The sequence below is a fragment of the Moschus berezovskii genome, chromosome 8 (assembly GCF_049115385.1).
Source record: "Moschus berezovskii isolate FMDL1 chromosome 8, NW_MosBer_1.0, whole genome shotgun sequence".
Taxonomy (NCBI): Eukaryota; Metazoa; Chordata; class Mammalia; order Artiodactyla; family Moschidae; genus Moschus; species Moschus berezovskii.
The window spans coordinates 74,416,917-74,438,476 of NC_142467.1; the positions used below are offsets into that span (position 1 = coordinate 74,416,917).

General features: G+C 53.6%; 2 protein-coding genes across 2 annotated transcripts in view; one reads left to right on the top strand and one right to left on the bottom strand.

Moving 5' to 3' along the window:
• Nucleotides 1-415: 415 nt before the first annotated feature.
• On the top strand, nt 416-11,503 carry GPRIN1 (G protein regulated inducer of neurite outgrowth 1). The gene is made up of 2 exons (XM_055429905.2): nt 416-558; nt 7,700-11,503. Exon 2 carries the CDS (start codon nt 7,866-7,868, stop codon nt 10,620-10,622), a length of 2,757 nt encoding a protein of 918 aa, XP_055285880.1. The 5' UTR covers nt 416-558; nt 7,700-7,865; the 3' UTR covers nt 10,623-11,503.
• Nucleotides 11,504-11,644: 141 nt separating this feature from the next.
• Nucleotides 11,645-21,560, bottom strand: part of CDHR2 (cadherin related family member 2) — a 30,350-nt gene continuing 20,434 nt past the window's right edge. The window contains exons 22-32 of the mRNA XM_055430233.2: nt 20,896-21,047; nt 20,638-20,746; nt 20,459-20,547; nt 19,927-19,995; nt 19,748-19,825; nt 19,593-19,653; nt 19,378-19,502; nt 15,221-15,334; nt 15,060-15,140; nt 14,781-14,838; nt 11,645-11,817 (exon numbers count right to left, since the gene is read on the bottom strand). Of these exons, the coding sequence (XP_055286208.2) occupies nt 11,683-11,817; nt 14,781-14,838; nt 15,060-15,140; nt 15,221-15,334; nt 19,378-19,502; nt 19,593-19,653; nt 19,748-19,825; nt 19,927-19,995; nt 20,459-20,547; nt 20,638-20,746; nt 20,896-21,047 (1,071 nt within the window). The 3' untranslated portion in view covers nt 11,645-11,682. The remainder of the gene's footprint in view (nt 11,818-14,780; nt 14,839-15,059; nt 15,141-15,220; nt 15,335-19,377; nt 19,503-19,592; nt 19,654-19,747; nt 19,826-19,926; nt 19,996-20,458; nt 20,548-20,637; nt 20,747-20,895; nt 21,048-21,560) is intronic.

A 21,560-nucleotide genomic window follows, 5' to 3' on the forward strand; every position in this document is an offset into this window, starting at 1 on the left:
GCAGGGGGAGCTCGGACATGGCGCAGACCTGGGTCTCTATTCAGAGGCCGAGTATCCTTGGACCAGTGGCCTCCCCTCTCTGGGCCCCAGTTTTCTCCTCGGTGAAACAAGCAGAGGGCGTTCGCGGGGCTGGATTGAGTGAGAGCTGAGTGACAGCGTGCCCCGCCCTCAACAGGCGCGCAGCAAATAGGCAGCCTCTCCGCCCCTCGGTCTCCAGTCTGTGAAACGCTAACCGGGTCGAGGAGGGTGGGGAACCCAGGAGCCTAACGGTCGCAGTGAGGGGCTGCGGGCAAGGGACGCCCCTCCCTCCTTTGGGCCCCTGCTTCCCTGCCGGCACCGCCCCCTCCCGGGTTCTGAGGCCGCCAGTCAGCTAGCGCGCATGCCCGGGGCGGGGCGCGGGGTGGGAGCGCGGAGCTGGCGCGGGGGACGGCTGCGCCGAGTCCGCGGGTCCGCCCGCCAGCCCGGCCGGAGGCAGCCGAGGCAGCTCGGGCAGCGGCGGTGGCGGTGGCGGGAGCCAGAGCGCAGCGCGCCGAGGAGACGGAACGGCGACAGAGCCCGGTAAGCGCCGCTCCTGCATCTGCTGCTAGCTCCAAACGGGCGGTGTCGATCCCCTTCTGCCGCTCTCAGCAGCCCCAGAGCCGCTGTCCAGGGTCCTCGAACCGCCTGGGTGGCGGGGTTTGGGCACAGCGCGCGGCGTGTGTCTGGCGTGCGCCTGGGTGAAGGTACGCGCGCTACTGGGGCGGAGGGTGTCCATTTCCAGGTTCCTCTCTGGGGCGGGGCGGGGGCGGGTCTGCAGTCCTGGCCGAGCACCCGAGGGACCCTGCGGGCCATCCCACCCACTGTGTAAGACCCCGGCCCCGCGCCTGGCCTCGCCTCTGACTGCCGCTTTGTTTGGCACCGTGGTGCGGGAGGGGGCGCTTCCCGCCACCGCGGGGATGGGGTCCGCCCGCGTTGATTCATTTTCCCCATGGAGAGAGCTCGGCGATCGAGTGGCTCTATTGGCACCATCAAGCACACTCGCTGTCTCACGCTCGATGTGGCACACACTCTGGGGGTCCACCACATATACTGTCACACACTCACCACTCGAGGCCACAGGTGTACACACACTATGGTCCTTGATCATTCCATCAGACTCATACACATGGCCACCTGTGCACCCACCCAGTACATCTTTGCGTACACACCCAGGCATTGCTACGCACTCACATCAGCCGTCGCCTATCATAGCACACACTCAACTCAGCAATGGTCCCCATCACAACGCACTCACAGCCACCCTGCCCTGGCCTGCTTGCACCCGTTCACACCTGCACATCATGGTGTCCCTTATGTACCCCCAGACCCTGGAGTAGGTGTGTCACACACTCCATCACACACTTTTAGCTTGCTCTCCACCCCTCAGCTCCTGCATGTCCACTCTTGCCCTCCTGTGAGTGGATGGACAGCTACCCTGAAGGCTGTTTCTGGAAGGAAGACTGGATATGACCCTTTGCTAGACTCCTCCCATCCAGCCCCAGGCAGGACGCTTTACTGCTCTGATGGTTGTAGAAGACAAGGGGATGAGAGGGTGAGGTATAGCACACCTAGACTGTCACACACACACATACACACACACCTGCTGAAGTACCACAAGTCTTTGTCAATCTTCTCATCATGCGAAGAGGTGATTGCAGGTGCCTGGCAGTCCTGACTCCAATTCGGGAAGAAATCCTAAAGGGGAAATAACAGTCTGGCCAGGTATCTGGGCCTGAGTGAGCATTCACAGGTGCTTCTCTGCCTGGGAGCAGGGCACAACAGCGCTTGTGCACATACCGGCCAGCTCTTCCATGAATGAGGCTCTGAGGCCAGGTGGCCATGAATGTGCATACCCACAGGGTCCAAATGGCCACCAGGAGACACAAACACACAGGGCATTCTGCACATACAGACTGCACATGTGCACACCAAGTTCTTGAGGAAAACGCAGGAGCCAGACTCTGGCTCCCCAGGCTGGCCTAAGCTGGCGCAGATGTCGACAAGCCATCTACGTGCTCCACTGCACGCCGGGTGAGCCAGCCCACACAACTGGGGGTCATTTCAACCTTTTACCTCCATCAGGAGGCAGAAGTGTGCAGGATCATCTGCCCAAAGGGTGTGCCCACAAGTGCGTTCTCATACAGAAGACACTCTTGCTCCTTCTCCTAGACACCTCCTTGTGTTGTTGCCTGTTAGATCCAGGGGACTGGGAGGATTCTTGGCATAACCCTGAAGAGCATAAAGGGGTTTTAAGAGCCATGCATCAGTGTCAAAGATCTTGGCTGATATGAGTAGGAAGAACCAGGGTTTGGATTCAGACAAAACAGGCTTTGAATCAGAGTCCCACCCTCTCCCAGCTGTGTGCCCTTGGTCATGTCTTTTCTGCCTCTGACCTCAGCATCCTTATCTGTTAAATGGGATGATAATGCCCCCCTCATGAGACTGTTGTGGAGTCCAGATGCAAAAACAAGCCTGAGAATGCTGGGCCCAGAGCTGAGCACGCAGTGGGAGAGTGATGGAGCTGGGTCCAGTGGGAGATGGGAGGTGAGAATGTGAGACCCCAGGCGTGGGTTGCCTTTTGGAGAAGTGACTTGAGAATACCAAGGCTTTCTTAAGAGCTGGGTAAAGCCTAGCAGAACTGCCAGCCGTAGAGCCTCTAGGAATGGTAGCCTGGCAGATCGTAAACCCAGGCCTCAGCCAGTTCTACTAGTGTAACTCCATCCTCTCCCCATTTGTGGCTTCCCAGGTGATGCTAGTGGTAAAGAACCCACTTGCTGATGCAGGAGATGTAAGAGACGTGGGTTCAACTTCTGGGTCAGGAAGATCCCCTGGAGAAGGGCATAGCAACCCACTCCAGCATTCTTGCCTGGAGAATTCCACTGACAGAGGAGCCTGACAGTCTACAGGCCATAGGACTGCAAAGAGTCAGACACGACTGAAGTGACAGCATGCATGCATCTCCCCCATTTGAAAGATTGGGAAACTGAGGTTCAGAGTGTGGAAAAACTCACCCAAAGTCATGTAACAAGTCAAGACTAGGCTGGGGCTTGACTCCCACATCTTTCTAACTGTGTGGCCAGGCTCTTTGTCCCAACTTGGACCTTACTCCACGTGAGAGAATTGTGGACTGAGAACTAAGAGGGTCGCCTCTCATGGAACTTTTAGAAGGGGCATGTTGCCAGCTTGGCCATGCCTGCCTCTTTGAACCTCAGTTTCCTTCTCTGGAAAATAAGACCAGAGCATCTGCCCAGAATGTGTTCAGGATTTGCACATAATAAGCTTTGTAAGAACTTCATGTGTGCAAGGTCACCTCCCACCTTCTTGGCATCTAGGTCAAGAGTCAGAACTCAGGTGGCTAGGGACCAAGTGGATAACACCCATGAGGGGCTGCTATAAGAAAAATGATGTGCAAATCAGTGATCAATGGCAGCAGGCAGTCAACCTCAGTGCCCCGGACACCATTGGGAGGGGTCGAGATGGTGGCTGATTGGATCCATCTAAGGAGGCAGCCACTGCTCACTGCTGCTATGAAGGAAGCACACTCAGACTGCCAAACCTTAGTTTTCCAAGAGGAGCTATAAATCTGATTTTCACATGAACTCTTCTGATTTTTAAATGTTGATCAGTAACTTTAAAAAAAACTTTTAAGCACCCCAGGTTAACCAGGCATGTCCAAGGGCGAGGTTTTGCCGGTTTGTGCCTGGGATGCCGGCCCTCCCTCCCCTGCCCCCTCCGGGGAGCACCGCTGGGCTCTGACAGACTGAGTAGATAAAAACAGGCCTTGCATGCACACAGCCCAGCCCTAAGGTAGCAGGGCGTGCACACCCGTCATCTTCTTTAATTCTTCCTGCAGCCCCGGGGGAGCAGGGGGTAGGTTTGTTAGGGTCCCCAGTGAGGAGAAGGCACTTGCCTAAGGTCATAGAGCTGGTAAAGAATCAGGCAGCTGGTAAGTTGGGGAGCTGTCCTGACTTCTGGCCCATGCCTCGCTTGGGGGAGGGAGCCTGTTGGAGGGGCTGGTGTGAGAGGACCCCGGGGCTGGGCTGCCAGGGGTGAAAAGAAGGTTGGGGAGGACTCAGAGCACACCGCCTATAACCCCTGGCAACTCCTTCCAGTTCCAGCCCAAGCTCCCTCTTTTGTTGTTGTTTAGTTGCTAAGTCATTTTCAACTCTTTTGGGACCCCATAAACTATAGCCCACCAGGCTTCTCTGACAATGAGATTTCCCAGGTAAGAATTCTGGAGTGGGTTGCCATTTCCTTCTCCAGGGGATCTTCCCTGGGATCCAACCCAGGGATCGAACCACTTCTCCTGCATTGACAGGCGGATTCTTTACCACTGAGCCACCTGGGAAGCCCCAAGCTCCCCATATACCTGCTGTTTTTATCCTGATGAAAACCAGATCCAAAGAATTCCAGCAGAATTCCAAACCTGTCTCTCAGAAGCCTCCTGGATATCTCCCCTATAAGGCCCACAGACACCCCAGTTAAACTTCCCAAAACCCAGTCCCCCACCATCCTCTGCAAGACTGCTTCTCCTCCCATCCCCCCATTTTGGTGAAATCCTCACCCCCGAGTCCCATAAGCCCAAAGCTTGGGGGACCCAGTGGTGAACAATAGCAGCTGAATCCCCAACCAGGCACCTGAGGGCTAGGTGGAGATCCAGAGGTGTAAAGGGCTGTAGGCAGAATGACAGGAGTCTGGTTAGGAGTAGAACAAGAGGCCATGGGAACCCCGAGGAAAGTGGTAGGCAAAGAAGGGTCATTGGAGGAGGTGGCGTTTAAACTGAGAACTGAAGGTTTAATAAGAGCCAAGCGGGAAAGTTGTAGAGGCCAAAATGGGAGAGAATGTGAAGCCCTAGTTGAACCCAAAGCAGTTTTGCGTGTGTGTGTGTGTGTCTGTGTGTGTGTGTGTACATGCTTTGGGGGATGGAGTGCATAATGAAAGATAAAGCCCACCAACTGAATAAATACACAGGGCTTAGAAGCACATTAAAGAGTTGGACTTGACCCTAAAGATAACAAGAAGTCATTAAAAGTTTCTTTTTCCCTGTTTTTTTTAAATAATACATGCACATATAATCAAAATTCAAGCATTGCAAAGCAGCATTAATAAAAGTTTCTTCTACCTCCAGATATCTCTGGTCTCGCTTCCCAAAGGCAATCACTGCTAAAAGTTTCATGGGTTTCCTTCCAGAAATTTTCTTTTTATAAATAAATCTACAGATGTGTACCTATCCTTTTTCTTGCCTACACTCACAGGAACCCACTAGCTACACTGTCCCCTGGTTTTTTCCTTAACTTACCTTGAGCATCTTTCCTCATCACTCCACCCATTCTAACAGCAGTGGGGGTTGTGGGGTTTCCCATATGTTTGTCCAACATTTTATAAACCCACTTCCTGGTTTTCTTCCCATTACCAGTCACATTCTCATGCACCATTAGTCTGATGTTGATAAATGTCCTTCCAAAAAGATTGCAACCAATTTATTTCCCCTAAAAGAGCAAGGAAGGCTTTGAGCCAAGAGTGGCATGGTGGGACCAACGTCACAGAAAGGGCATTCAGTCATTTATTTAACAAACATGTATTGGAAACCACTTGCTTACTATGTGCCAGTCATTGTTCTCAACCCTGAGACTTCATCAGTTAACATGGCAAAATCCCCACATTCCTGGAGCGGACATTCTCATGGGAGAGACACATCATGAGCAGTAAACAACCATATGCAATTTGAGGATGAAGACAGGTACCAGAAAGAAAAATGGAGCAAGGCAAGGGGGAAGGAGAGCATCAGCCAGTGCTGGGAAGGAGGCTACTTTATACTGGATGTGTCAGGGAAAGCTTCAGGGAGATGCAGATGTTGGGAGCGAAAGCATTTCAGGCAGAGAGGAGACAGCCAGTGCAAAGGCCCCAAGGTAGTGGGTTCAGGGACCACCAGGGCAGTCGGGTCGCTGAAGCAGGGTAATCAGGGGAGAGCAGTAGGAGACAAAACCAAGAGCTGTGACAGGGCCAGAAAATGCAGGAACTTGTGGGCTATGGTGAGGAGCTTCCCTGGTGGCACAGATGGTAAAGAATCTGCCTGTAAGGGAGATCCAGATTCGATCCCTGGGTCGGGAAGATCTCCTGGAGAAGGGAATGGCTACCCACTCCAGTATTCCTGCATGGAGAATTCCATGGACAGAAGAGCCTGGCAGGCTACAGTCCATGGGGTTGCAAAGAGTTGGACACAGCTGAGTGACTAACACTTTTACATTGCATGAAATGGGGAGACACTACATGGTTCCGGGCAAAGGAGGTCTGCCTTGAATTTTACTAAGATCCCTCTGGCTGCTGTGTTGAGAATAAACAAACAGAGTGAAGGGTAAAGCAAGAATAATTCTGGTCAGAGATGGTGTGGGTTTGGCTCAGGATAGTTGCCAAATTCTGGATTTCTTTTGAAGGTAGATCCATTCTGTTTTGCTCGGATGTTGGGCTGGAGGGTTTGAGAAGAAGTTGAGGGATCTTGGCCTGAGCACTACGATGTGGCTTTGGAGATGTTGGGAGGAAGAGGTCTGGAGGAATCAGAGCTCTGCTTGCCTTGACTGCTGAGTGTATGAAAAAACTGAATTGCATGCTGATCCAGCAGCCTGCCAGATCCTCTCCCTGGGTGTACCCCTGGTACCACACACTCAGTTTGTCCAAAATGCAACTCTCCCTTTCCCCAGATGTCTTGCCCAGCACGCCCCTGCCCCACCCTAGCCAGAATCCTGCAGACCACCCCCAGGATCACCTCTTACATCCACTTGGTTCCTGTCAGTTTCCCTCAGACCTCTCAAAGCTGCCAACTCTTCATCCCCAGCACCTTTGCCATACCGTCTCTCATCCAGACCATCACAGAGAAAGGGCTGGGTAAAGGAGTGAAGAGCAGGATGCCTGAGAGGCTGAATAAATGATTGGCCAACCCCCTTCTCCAGCCCCCACACCATCCCTATGCACTCTGAAAACACACATTTCAGACTGTGCCCTTTCCTCAACCGTAGACCATTTCAATCTCCCCAGGGCCTACACAGACGTAAACTGGTGATCCACAGACATACTTTGACCCACATACCAGATTTTTTAAATCTTGAATTAACTGGGATATTTTACATTAAACTTCTGTATTTCCCACTTCTGACTGGTACTACCAGGATGCATTTCTCCAGGACAGTACTTGGCCAGTGAAGTATGGTAGGAAGTATTTAGACAGGGCACGTGCTCTCCAGTTTGCCTTAGCCCCGACCACTCCCTACTGTTTAAGACCCAGTCTGCTTCCCTCAATTAGATTACCTACCTGGCCCCTGTGGCATCAGAGTTTGTGACCCATGGCCTAAAGGAGAACAGCATAACTTCTCGGTAGCATTTGCATGGGGTGGGCTGAACAGGGAGGGTGAAAAGTTAGATCGTGGCCAAGTTGTGCAGGGCCTTGAATGCCCTTTTAGGAAGCCTGACCTTTATCCAGAGGGCCAATGGGAGCAGTGAAGCAGGGAAATGGTATGGTTGGGTTCATGTATTAGCCCAGACCCTATGGACAGGAAAGGATCAGACAAAGGTAGAGAATGTGGTAAGAAGGCCTGGCCACTAGAAACAGTGAGAGGGATGAGGCCTGGATAGAGACTCCTCCCACTGGGTCTCCTCTGAGTCTGAGTCTGCTCTTTCTGTGTTTCAGAACCAGACAGAAGCCTGGGGCCCAAGCATGGTCATGAGGGCAACTGGGCAGTGCTGAAGACCCAGACTGGCTCCAGCTGCTTCGAAAGGACTCCAGCCCCCCAGGACCCCAGCCCACAGCCTTCTGCTGCCCACAGGATGGGAGCCTGGGGGCTGGGAGCCAGGCCATGAGGGACTGCTGCCCCTCCAAGCAAAAGGCCATCCCTACACACCCAAGGCACGCCCCTGCCCAAAGCCCAAGCATGGACTCTCAACACAGCAGCCCCAATGGGGCTGGGGAAGGGGCATCCTGCTCTGAAGACCCTGGCAGGAGTTTGGCCTACCCCTCCATGACCCACATCCCTTCCCAAGAGGCAGCCACCAATGAGACATTAGGGACACAACGAGCCTTGATCTCAGGAACTCCAGAAACCACCTTCTCTGGGAGGCCAGAGCCTGTGTCCTCAGTGAAAACTGATCCTTCACCCTCAGAGAACAGAAATCCAATGTTCTTAGAGAATATGGATTCCAAGTCTTCAAAACAGGTAGATTCTGTTTCCATAGGAAAAGAAGATGCTGGGTCCTTGAGGAAGGCAGATCCTATGTTTACAGGAAAGACAGAGCCTGCAATCGTAGGGAAAGGGGATTCTGTGGCTTCTGGAAGGAAGGATCCTGTGACCCCAGGAAAAGAGGATCCTGGATCCTTGGGAAAGGTGGATCCTCAGTACTCCAGCAAGATGGATACAGTGTCCCTAAGGAAGGAGGAGCCTGGATCCTTGGGCAAAGTGGATCCTGTATTCCCAAGAAAGGAGGAGCCCAGGTATTCAGGAAAAGACCTTCGAGTGTCCTCAGAAGAAGTGGGGCCTGCATTTGCAGAAAAGACAGATCTTGTAGCCTTGGGAAAGAGAGATCCCGAGCTCTCGGCAAATGTGGATCCTGTGTCCTTGGAAATGCTGACTCCAGGGTCACCAGGTAAAATCATGCCTGGAACAGTGGCTCTGGGGCCATCAGGAAGGGCGGATCCTACTCACTTGGGGATGACAGATCCTGCATCTATGGTAAATGCAGAAATTATGTCCTCCACAAAAGAGGACCCTCAGTTCCTAGGAAAGATGGACCCTGCCTCCTCAGGAAAGCAAGGCTCCACGTCTGTGGTAATGACAAAAACCATGTCTACTGGACAGGTGGAGCCCACGTCTTTGAAAAATATGGACACCGTGTCTTCAAGTGAAGTGGATTCGGTTTCTTTGGCAAAAGTGGATCCTGTGTCCTCAGGAAAGCCAGAGCCCTTGTCTCCCGTGCAGGCAGAACTGATGTCAGTGGGAAAGACAGAAACTGCATCCTCAAGAAAGGAGGACCCAGTGTCCTCCAGAAAGGGGGATCCCATTTACGTGGGAAATACAAAAACATCACCTCCTGGAAAAGTAAATCCTGAATCATCAGGAAAGATAGACTCTGCGTCCTCTGGTCCCGTGGGTCCTCCTTCCTCTGAAAGAGCTGAGGCAGTGACTAGGGGGAAAGCAGACCCATTGTCCTCGGAAAAGTCAGGTCCCCTGGCCCCTGGAAAGGTGGGTCCCCCAGCCTTGGGGAAGGCTGGGAAAGTGGACCCTGTGAGCAAGGGAAAGCCAGAAGCTGTTCTCCCTGGAGACACAGACTCCGAGTCCGCAGGAAAGGTGACGCCCACGAGCCTAGGGAAAACAGTCCGGGCGTCCTCCGGAAAGGCAGAAGCTGTCCCAGAGGTCAAGGTGGATGCTCTGCCCCTCGAAAAGGGCAATCCTATGAACTCCACGAAGGTGGATCCCAGGGCCTCCGGGAAAGCAGAATGCAAGTCCGAGGGCAAAGCGGAAACCACACCCTCTGGGCAGGAGGGCACTGCCTCATCAGGGAAAGTAGAGGCTAAATCTTCGCCGAACGAGAAGCCACTGGCCCCAGAGAAGCCGGATCCTGGATCCTCAGAATCAGCAGGCTTTATTGCCTCTGGGAAGGTGGCGCCTGTAGCCCTGGACAAGACTGACTCTGTGCCTCCAAGAAAGGGGGAGCCCCCATCCTCGGGGAAGGGGGAGAGCCTGACTCTGGAGAAGGCCTCCTCCAGGCAGGCAGATGGCAAACCCTGTGACTCCGCTCCTTCTCCCGCAGACGGCGGGGGCCGCGTGGAGCCAGCGTCGCTGCCCAGCTCCGAGGCCTCCAGCCTCGTCCGGAAGGACCCGGCGGCTGCTAGGGCCGAGAGAAGCCCCGGCCTGGAGGCGGTCGCGCCGCCGCCGCCCGGGCCGCGGACTCGCGACAACTTCACCAAGGCGCCGTCGTGGGAGGCGAGCGCCCCGCCGCCGCGCGAGGACGCGGGCACGCAGGCGGGCTCGCAGGCCTGCGTGTCGGTGGCCGTGAGCCCCATGTCTCCGCAGGACGGCGCGGGCGGCCCGGCCTTCAGCTTCCAGGGGGCGCCGCGCGCGCCCAGCCCCGCGCCCGGGCCGCCCTCTCGCCGGGACGCGGGCCTGCAGGTGTCGCTGGGCGCCGCCGAGATGCGCTCCGTGGCCACCGGGCCCATGACGCCGCAGGCCGCCGCGCCGCCCGCCTTCCCCGAAGTGCGGGTGCGGCCCGGCTCCGCGCTGGCGGCCGCCGCGGCGCCCCCCGAGGCGGTCGAGCCGGTGCGCGACGTGAGCTGGGACGAAAAGGGCATGACGTGGGAGGTGTACGGCGCCGCCATGGAGGTGGAGGTGCTGGGCATGGCCATCCAGAAGCATCTGGAGCGACAGATCGAGGAGCACGGTCGCCAGGGGGCGCCCGCGCCGCCGCCTCCCGCGGCGCGCCCGGGCCCCGGCCGCGCGGGCTCCGTCCGCACCGCGCCCGCTGAGGGAGCCGCCAAGCGCCCGCCGGGCCTCTTCCGCGCGCTGCTGCAAAGTGTGCGGCGCCCGCGATGCTGCTCGCGGGCCGGGCCCACGGCCGAGTGATCGGCTCCCCTTTGTACGCCCGGGTTTCCAACCTTCTCAGGCTCCCTTCTCGATCCCAGGCCCCTAGAAGGGATCCCCTCGACGCGCGACAGGCCTCCAAGGGGCGGGCAGCATCTAGGGTCTGCTCATCCTGTCTTTCCAGCCCCCTTCCCCTCCTAAACACACCAATGAATGCCCTCTACCCAGCTCCCTCGTGGTCAGGAGCCCACGAACCCAGCACCGACATCCCACCGTCCCCTAATAGCCCTCAGCGCCACCCTCTCCCGGCCACACTAAGCGACCTCTGGGGACCTAGCCTTGAGAGCTAGGGCAGGCTCCTGAGATGTCCAGACAGGTGCACTGTGGTCTCCAGAGGCAGCCAGGTCCCCAGAACAGGAGAAACTGTGTATAAAAGCCCCAAGTACGTGAGGATTGGCATGTGAGACCCCCGATGTGCAAGCCCGGGGTGTATGCGAGTGCGTGTCCACGCGGCGGGCTGGCCCCATGGCCTGGGCATCTCTTGCATGCTGGTAGTTGTCCCCAGTTCCTGTCTCCCCCTCACCTGGCCCTATCCCCACCCTCACTGGACACCGCTCCACAATTCCCAGACAGGCCAAAGGCAGCTGCAGGAGTGCCCCGAGGGCGCAGCTGCAAGTCACAGAAACGCCAGAGGGTCATGGTCAGAGGCCCACAGCCTGGTGACAGCTGGCCTTGGGTTCTGGGGACACGACAGAGAGCTCACTCTATAACCACCGTAGTCCCTAAAAGACCACCCTCTCCGGTCCCTCATCCCCCAGTGCCGTGATCCCCACAAGTCCCTTGTGACCACTCAGTACCCCTGTCCCCCAACCCTCCAGCCACGGTTTTTGGCTACAAACTGTCACAATACATTGGTAATAAAATACTCCCCCAACCCTTGTCAGTTGTGATTGGCTACAAGCAGACGAGGGTGGAGCAGCTTATCTTATAATCAGGGAAGGGTAGGTGTAATTTGGGGGTAACAAGGCCTCTTTGGAAGTGGACCAGAAGAGTGGGGGCCCTTATGGAGCTCTATGGCCAGGGTCCGGTGGCTGCGCCCCCATCACAGGTCTGTGGTGTCCAGGCCAAGGTTGGTGAAGGCCAGCTCTTCCTTCTGCTCTGAGCCCACCTTCCTCCTGGACAGCTCACTGTTCCAGGGCTCTGGATCTGGCCCCATGGGACCATGCAGGGGCTCCTTCTGTGGAAAGAGGGAAGGGAGGGGTCAGGCCAGGGCAAAGATGGAGTGATCTCCCCAGTCCTTAGGAGAATGAATGGGCCTTCAAGCTCACGACCAGATGGCTCCTTGGCTGGGTTCTCAGTTTCCTGACTCTGTCCCAGAGGCTGCCATGACTACTGGTGGTACAGATGGGTTCAGGTGATAGGGCAGGCCTCAGGGGTCTACTCCAGCCTTTGTCTTGCCCACGAACGTGGCGGCATTTTGGTCTTCTACCAGGTCCTGAATAACGTCAGGCCCTGTGTCCTGTGCCTGAGCCAGTTCAGCCACAATCCTTGCCACCTGTACCTCATGGCATGCACGGTGGGTGGTGGGCACAGCCATCCATGACCTGAGGTACTCACAGGACCCCCTGAGGGAGGGATAGTGTCCCCCAGTTTACAGATGAGGAAACCGAGGCTTGGAAGGCTTTCGGGCCCAGAAGGGGCAGAGCAAGGTTTGGACCGCTGGTCTTGCTGGCTCTAAAGCCTGTCCACAACTCCACGCTGCCCCTGGTTGAATTTGGCAGGTCCTTCTGCCATCCCAGAGGGATACATCACACCCAGGTCCTGCCTGCCGGCCATCACGGCATACACTCACTCATCTGCCCTCTGACTTCCCCATCACCACGTGACATGTCACACTCACACCTTCACAAGAATCCCTCCTGTGGACCAGCCAGGCCCCCAGGCTCAGTTACTCCACCATGAAGACACCCATGGGAGCAAAGCCCCAACCACCACCACCACCTCCGCCCTCCCTAGGGCTTACTAAGGGCTTTTTCCAGCCTGGGGTTGTTCTGGTCCCTGGTAAACAGTGGAACATCTGAGGGAGTCCCAGGAGGAGCTAAACAGTCTGCCATGGTCCCCAGAGCCCTCCACACAGACTCCCATTGGGAACCTGGCACAGTGCAGCCCAGGAAACATGGCCTGGCCTGGGCGATAGGAGACCTGGGTTCTGGGCTGCCCTGACCTTGCGAGCTTTCTAATCTTGGGCAGTTCAACACCCCTCCCTGGCCTCGGTTGCTTGAAAAACTCAGACTGGATGAGCCCTCAGGTCTTTCAGAACTTCCACACAAACATTTATGGAAGGCTTAGGTGAGTCGGCACCAAGGGGTCAGTGGAAAAAGGCCCCGCCTGCATTCCTCACTTGGAGACCTCAAGACCCACCTTCCGCTGCAGGATTTCGGAGACTGAACCCAACCCCTGCCTTCGCAGGATTTGCTCTTTTCCAGCCTGAAGACGCTCAGCGCTCTGACCCTCCTCCTTCTCCAGACTCCCTGGGTGTTCCCTGGCCCTCCCCAACCCACAGGTCCAGCCCCACTGCTGGGGTCCCTGTCTCCACTCCCCTCCCCACTCCACTCTCCTCCACTAGGGTCAACCTTAGCCTGAATTAGGGGCCACCTGCCCAGTCACCGGCTCCAGCCCACAAGACTGTTTCCCTCCACCTAAGTTGGAGTTTTTGCTCCAAACCATCTTGAACCCAGAGATGAGCCATCCATCCAGAGGCCTCCAGCACTGCCTGGCAGCCTGAACCCCCATCCATCACCTTCATCCTTGGGGGCCCATTTGGAGGCCTTTAAGTGACAGCCAGGTCCTTGGGCAGCATTCTGATATTTTAACACCTGTGAGAAGCTTTGGTTGACCAAATCTTTTCAAGTGAGGGATCCTCAAGGGAAAATAAGTCGTGAAGCATGAGGCTTCCCTGGTGGTCCAGTAATTAAGAATCCTCCTGCCAATGCAGGGAAATCAGGTTTGATCTCTGCTCCAGGAAAATCCCACATGTGTCGAGGAGGCAACTAAGCCCCTGCGCCACAACTACTGAGCCAGCGCTCTGGAACCCGCAAACTGCAACTGTGGGGTCTGTGCGCTGCGGCTGCTGAAGCCCGTTTGCCCTAGAGCCTGCGCTCTGCAACAGTGAGAAGCCCATGCACCACCACGAGAGAAAGCCCTCACACAGCAATAAAGACCCAGCGCAGCCCGGATTCTTCACCAACTGAGCTATCAGGGAAGCCGCAGCACAGCCAATAACAAATACATAAATATTTTTTTTAAAAGTAAAAGTCTTGAAGCATGAAGGGTGGCTATGGATTCCCAGGAGGGCAGGGCTAGGCTGAGGGTAGGACCCAAAGTAGGGTGGATAAGGTGAATGGCGGGAGGATACCCATCCCTACACACACACACACACAAAAAAAAAAACCATAGATGATCAAATGTCAGTGGGCCTTAGAGCTTCTACCCCAGGGTGGTTTTCAAAGTGGGAAGGAGAGGACAGTTGCTCCTGATTCTGGAGCCCCATCCCCCACCCAGCCCTCTAATCTACTTTCCCAGTTGGGTGATTCTCACATTAGAATCCCGGGAGCTTTAGCAGCACCTTCCTTCCCAGGCCCACCCCAGCTGATCAGAATCTCTGGGCTGTGACCTGATATATTCACATGTAAAAAACTCCCCATGTAACACCCCAGGCTATGCAAATGCTTGATCTAACCGAACCAACTAGCGTACTGAACAAACAACAGCACTGTTGTTCACTCGAGCCTACCTTTGCTCTTCAGTTGGATTTTGTTCATCTCCGGATCAGCTCTTCCCACCCCACCAGCTTTTATATAAAGGATATAAAGGGAAGGAACCAGATTTCTGAGCACTTGCTTTGCACCAGATGGTTTTTATACCCACTCTTATTTCATCCTCACAATAGTTTTGAATAGTTGGTGTTCTGATCCCCATTTATAGATGAGAAAACTGAGAACCAGAGGGAAGGAGTCGCCCACCCAGGGTCACAGAGGAATAAGGATCGGGTCCCATTCCAAAGCCGTTGACTTCCCAGGGCTGAGTGCAGAGACACACCCGTGTCAGCGGCAGGTCCCTCGAGCTCTGTCCTGAACCCCACCTCTTCAGAGAAGCACCCTAAATCAGAAGCCCCAGGTGCCAACTCATCCCCCATCTTGCCTTGATTTCCTGCGTGCTGTTTTCCAGATCCACAGAATTATCATCCAGGGAGTTGACGCTGTAGAGGAGATAATGAAGCTCAGATGGTTGGCAGGCTCAGTCCAACCTGTCTGTGGCCAACAACTTCCACTACCACTATGTCCATCATCACCACCACCAACACCATCACCGCTTCCACTACCACCATGTCCATCAGCACCACCATCACCACCACCATCACCCTTCCCAACACCATGACTATCACCGCCAACCAGCCTGGCTGTCAGGGGCACTGCTCACCTGACATGGTCCAAGTCGCTGGAGGAAGATTGGGACTCAAAGCCCAGGTCCTTGGCGGGGAGGTTCAGCATGGGATTGGCCCTGGAGAGAAGGCCCAGTCCAGTAACCATGGGCTTTACCACCCCATGGGGCCTCTTACCCACCCTTTAGTCCCCGCTTACTTCTCAGTGTTGTACACATTAGTCCCAGGGATGGCAGAGCCTGGGGGCATCACCCCCACCGCTGTCTTCCGGGCCTCCTTGGCAGCTTTCATAGCCCGAAGCTTCCGCTGGTAGCTATGGGGAACCCGGAACAGGAGGTCACTACTTTCCCTGTTCACCTACTGTGTGCTCAGTACAGGCCCTGAGAGTGTGATTTCACAACAACCTGGCTGGTGGAGTATTAGCTCCATCTTACAGAGGGTAGGAATCACAGAATGGAAATCATTGCTGAAGACCACACAGCTGATCAGTGGCAAAGCCTCTAATCACACCCAGATACAGCTACTGCCTCCATATGTATTAGAAAGGGGGAAAGAAGCAGCATTTATTAAATGCATAGCATGTGCCAGTGCCCCGGTCCCGAGCCAGGCCACTGCCAACCCACTGACACCCTCAGACACTGGCAACAGCAATCCTGGGAAAGGAATGCTGGCATCAGTCCTTTCGCAGTTTGCTGCCTTAGAGCCTGTCGACTCCAGGACTGGGCCGCCTCAGGCCAAACAACTAACAGGAAGGGAGCACCCCACCCATCAGCAGAAAATTGGATTCAGGATTTACTGAGCATGTCCCTGCCCAACAGAGGACACCCAACTTTTCCCACAGCCAGTCCCTCCCATCAGGAAGTTTGTACAAGCCTCTTACCTTCTTCCATCAGAGGGCAGACAGAAGAAGCAAGAACTACAGTCCCACAGCCTCCAGAATGAAAACCATAATCACAGACAGCTAACCAAAATGATCACATGGATCACAGCCTTGTGTAACTCAGTTTAACCATGAGCCATGCTGTGCAGAGCCACCCCAGATGGACGGGTCATGGTGGAAGGTTCTGCCCAAACATGGCTCACTGGAGAAGGGAATGGCAAACCACTCCGGTATTCTTGCCTTGAGAAACCCATGAACAGTATGAAAAGACAAAAAGATATGAATAACACTGGAAGATGAGCCCCAGCAGATTGGTAGGTGTCCAGAAAGCTACCAGGGAAGAATGGAGAAATAGCTCCCGAAAGAATGAAGAGGCTGGGCCAAAGCATAACTGGCACTCAGCTGTGGATGCATCTGGTGGTGAAAGTAAACTCCAATGCTGCACAGAACAATATTGCATAGGAACCTGCAATGCTAGGTCCATGGCCATGGATGTGGTCAAGCAGGAGATGGCAAGAGTGAACACCAACGTTTTAGGACTCAGTGAACTAAAATGGATAGGAATGGGCATATTTAAGGGCAAGAATCCCTTAGAAGAAATGTAATAGCCCTCATAGTCAACAAAAGAGTTCAAAATGCAGTACTTGCATGAAATCTAAAAAAAAAAAAAAAAAAACAGAATGATCTTGGTTTGTTTCCAAAGCAGACTATTCAACATCACAGTAATCCAAGTCTATACCACAACCACTAATGCCGCAGAAGCTGAAGTTGATCAGTTCTATAAAGACCTGCAAGACCTTCTAGAACTAATTAAAAAGGGTGTCCCTTTCATCATAGGGGACTGGAATGCAAAGGTATGAAGTCAAGAGATACCTGGAGAAACAAGCAAGTTTGGCCTTGGAATACAAAATGAAGCAGGGCAAAGGCTAACAGAGTTTTGCCAAGAGAACACACTGGTCATAACAAACACCCTTTTCCAACAACCCAAGAGTCATGCAAGAGATGACTCTACACAGGGACATCACCAGATGGTCAACACCAAAATCAGATTGATTATGTTCTTTGCAGCCAAAGATGCAGAAGCTCTATACAGTTAGCAAAAACAAGACCTGGAGCTGTGGCTCAGATCATAGGCTCCTTATTGCAAAATTCAGGCTTAAATTGAAGAAAGCAGGGAAAACCACTAGACCATTCAGGTATGACCTAAGTCAAATCACTTATGATACAGTGGAGGTGATGAGTAGATTCAAGGGATTAGATGTGGTAGACAGAGTGCCTGAAGAACTATGGATGGAGGTTTGTAACACTGTACAGGAAGCAGTGACCAAAACCATTCCCAAGAAAAAGAAATGCAAGAAGGCAAAGTTGTTGACTGAGGGGGCCTAACAAATAGCTGAGAAAAGAAGAGAAGCTAAAGGCAAAGGAGAAAAGGAAGGATATACCCATCCGAATGCAAAGTTCCAGAGAATAGCAAGGAGAGATAAGAAAGTCTTCCTAAGTGACCAACACAAAGAAATAAAGGAAAACAGTAGAATGGGAAAGATTAGAGATCTCTTCAAGAAAATTAGAGATACCAAGGGAACATTTCATGCAAAGATGGGCAAAATAAAGGACAGAAATGTCAGGGGCCTAAAAGAAACAGAAGAGTTTAAGAAGAGGTGGCAAGAATACACAGAACTCTACAAAATGGTCTCAATGACCTGGATAAGCATGATGATGAGATCACTCACCTCGAGCCAGACATCCTGGAGTGCGATGTCAAGTGGGCTTTAGGAAGCATTACTATGAACAAAGCTGGTGAAGGTGATGGCATTCCAGGTGAGGCATTTCAAATCCTAAAAGATGATGCTGTTTAAGCACCTCACTCAATATGTTAGCAAATTTGGAAAACTCAGCCACAAGTGGCCACAACACTGGAAAAGGTCAGGTTTCATTCCAATCCCAAAGCAAAGCAATGGCAAAGAATATTCAAACTACCGTACAATTGTACTCATTTCACACGCTAGCAAGGTAATGCTCAAAATCCTTCAAACTAGGCTTCAAAAACACATGAACCAAGAACTTCCACATGTACAAGCTGGTTTTAGAAAAGGCAGAGGAACCAGATACCAAATTGCCAACATCCGTTGGATCATAGAGAAAGCAAGGAAATTCCAGAAAAAATCTACTTCTGCCCCATTGACTAGGCTAAAGTCTTTGATTGTGGATCACAACAAACTATAAAAATTCTTAAAGAGATGGGAATACCATACCACCTTACCAGCCTCCTATATGCAGGTCAAGAAACAACAGTTAGAACAGTTAGAACAACAGACTGGTTCAAAATTGGGAAAGGAGTACATCAAGGTTGTATATTGTCACCCTGCTTATTTAACTTATATGCAGAGTACATCATGTAAAATGCCAGGCTGGATGACTCACAAGCTGGAATCAAGATTGCTGTGAGAAATATCAATAACTAGGCAGATGATAACGGCAGAAAGCACAGAGGCACTAAAGAGCCTCTTGATGAAGGTAAAAAAAGGAGAGTGAAAGAAAGCTGGCTTAAAACTCGATGTTCAAAGAATGAAGATCATGGCATCCAGTCCCATCACTTCATGGCAAATAGAGGGGGAAAAGTGGAAACAGTGACAGACTTTATTTTCTTGGGTTCCCAAATCACTGTGGACAGTGACTGCAGCCATGAAATTAAAAGACACTTGCTCCTTGGAAGAAAAGCTATGATCAATCTAGACAGCATATTAAAAAGCAGAGACATCGCTTTGCCGACAAAAGTCTGTGTAGTAAAAGCTATGGTTTTTCCAGTAGTCATGTAAGGATGTGAGAGTTGGACCATAAAGAAGGCTCAGCACCGAAGAACTGATGCTTTTGAACTGTGACTCTGGGGAAGATTCTTGAGAGTCTTAGAATGCAAGAAGATCAAATCAGTCAATCCTAAAGAAAATCAACCCTGAATACTCATTGGAAGGACTGATGTTGGAGCTCCAATACTTTGGCCACCTGATGCAAAGAGCTGACTCATTGGAAAAGCCCCTGATGCTGGGAAAAATTGAAGGCAGGAGGAGGAGGCAACAGAGGATGAGATGGTTGGATGGCATCACCGACTCAATGGACATGAGTTTGAACAAACTCTGGGAGATAGTGAAGGACAAGGAAGCCTGGGGTGCCGCAGTCCATGGGGTCACAGAGAGTCAGACATGACTGAGTGACTGAACAACAACATGTGCCAGATGTCTGCTGGTATGAGATGCACGTGGATCCCTGAAATAATTTGGGGAATCTAGCATCAAGCCTATTCTGCAAATTAGGAACCTGAGGCTTGGGGAGGGGAGATGACTACCCAAGGGATCATAAGGAGTCACTGGGGATTGAATCCAGATGGACCTGACACCTAAGCCCCAGGTCTTTCTACCCCTAGACATCTTGGGGGGTCAGAGAGGGGAGGGTGGAGACACAGAGGGTGATGGGAGCAGCACCTCTTCTGAGTACACACGATGATCACGCCAAAGATCACGATGACCAGCAGCAAAGCCACTCCCAGTCCGATGGTGACGTTGCGGAGCGTGTCCTGTGACTCTGACTCTTGGCTCTCCTGGGAGCCCTGGAGAAGAAGGAGTGTGATGAGAGGAGGCTGTGGGGTCAGTCTCCTGCCTCCCTGCTCCCCCATTACCTCTGTCCCGCCAACACTCACCAGTACCACCAGCCCCAGCTGCAGCAGCTGCGTCAGGGAGTCCTGGTCATTCCGGATCATCCTGGCCACAAAGCCCCGCTCAGGCCCGAGGGACAATGGCATCCCCCAGGTTTCCTGCTTACCCTCCTGCCCACCCCAAGGGCAGCCCCACTCACATACTCAGCTGGTCAAGGGTCAAGGCCGACCCATTTGAGAAGACAAAATAGGCATCAAGGTAGGAACGCCCTCGGGCCCTGGAATGGGGCAGAGGTGAAGCCCACAGCCCAGGACCACCCGGCCACACCCCTGCGGCTGATCCTCTCTTCCTCGCCCCATCTGCCGAGAGGGCACTCACCGAACCAGGGGGTCTATGTCCTGAATGTTCACAATGTAGACAGTAGTCCTGGTTGCCTGAGCAAGAGCCCTGCAAAGGGGGCCCATGTCACAGAGGGCTGGGGTAGGGGCCTTAGCCCACACCTGTGGCCAGGGCTCTGCCAGTGAAATTAGGGATTGTGTGAGGGTCACCTCCTCTGGACAGCTCCACTGGCTAAGCAAGTAGCACTCTTGCACAGATTAGACAAGGAAGCCCCTTCTTTTGGGACCGGGTTTATAGCTTAGCAAGCAGAGTGCCCTTGTGCAGTGCACTGCCTTTGCAACTGTATGTGGCAGCCCTATTTAGGCCTGTCTGTGCCCAGCCAACCATAGGCTTCTGGGGGCATGCAGAATGGAAATGCAGGTACAGGTATAGGGTCAAAGCCAAGGACCAGATCAAATGTGGGTCACGGACAGGGTTGAGAGACATTCCACTCAGATTTCTGTCAGGGACCAGGCTCCCGAGCCCTGTTCTTCCCCACAGGCCACCCCCCGCCCCGGCTCCCCAGACCTACGCCTTGATCTCTTCCGAGTGGGCGCCCACATCCTCCTTGCTCAGTGAGAACTGCAGCCTCACGCGGTAACTCTGGTCCACGGTGAAGAGCTATGGGAGGGGGGTATGGGGAAGATGAGATGCACGGGACCCCGGGGCTGGCAGAGGGCACTGGGAACTGAGTCAGAACCTAACACTCACGTTTAGGGTGATTCTGGCTTCCTGGGCAAGACCCTCAGAAGGCCTGTCTTGGGCCTTGACCGTCACTTGGTAGGTGCCTTGGAGAGTGGAATCAAGGCTGGTCACCAGGCTACGGAAAGTAGGAGGGCACCACTCAGTTCTGAATCCCAAGCTGGAGTCCTCTCGGAACCCCCTTGGACCCCTCCTAGGATGGGGAACTCACTGCCCTGAGGCCCCGCTTGGCTCCCCCACCCCTGTCCAGAGGCTGCCCGCAGTTACTCAATGCTGCCAGTGAACACGCTGGCCTCCGAGGAACTGGAGACCCGGAAGAAGCCCTGGAAAGGGGTCACGGGCCCGTCCTTAGCGATGAACTCCACTTGAAAGATGGAGAACTGGATGACTGCATTGTTCCCTGAGTCGTCATCTCTGGCCTGGGAGCAAGACAGAGTGAACAAACTCTGGGGGCTGGGCCAGGCCAGGCACCCCTCCAGCCCCAGCAGGAATCTGAAGCTAGGGTAGCCTGGGAGCCTGGCCCTGCTGTGACCTCTGTTGGCCTTCCCCAGGCCACTGACCAAATGCTTTAAACAAACAATCTTTGAACATGTCCCTGCTTCAACAGGTCACTGCCCAAGTCCCTCCAGGTAGGTCACCCTGGGAAGGTGCCCCCTCTCACTGCCACACACGCTCAAGCATAGTTGTCCTGGGTACCTACTGTGTACCAAGCACCTTCCCCCAGACCCCTCCTTTCAGCGCTTGCTAACAGGAGTGTGAATTCCCCCAGTGGACAGTGAAATGAGGCATTTTTATTCATTCTGGTGCCTTTCAGAGAAGAATACGACCAACACAGAGCTGTGAGGCTGCTGATGTCACTGTTCAGGATGAGGCTAAAGTTGGTGTTGACTTTTCAAAAGGGAGTTGATTTAAAGAAAATTGTTCAAAGCCAA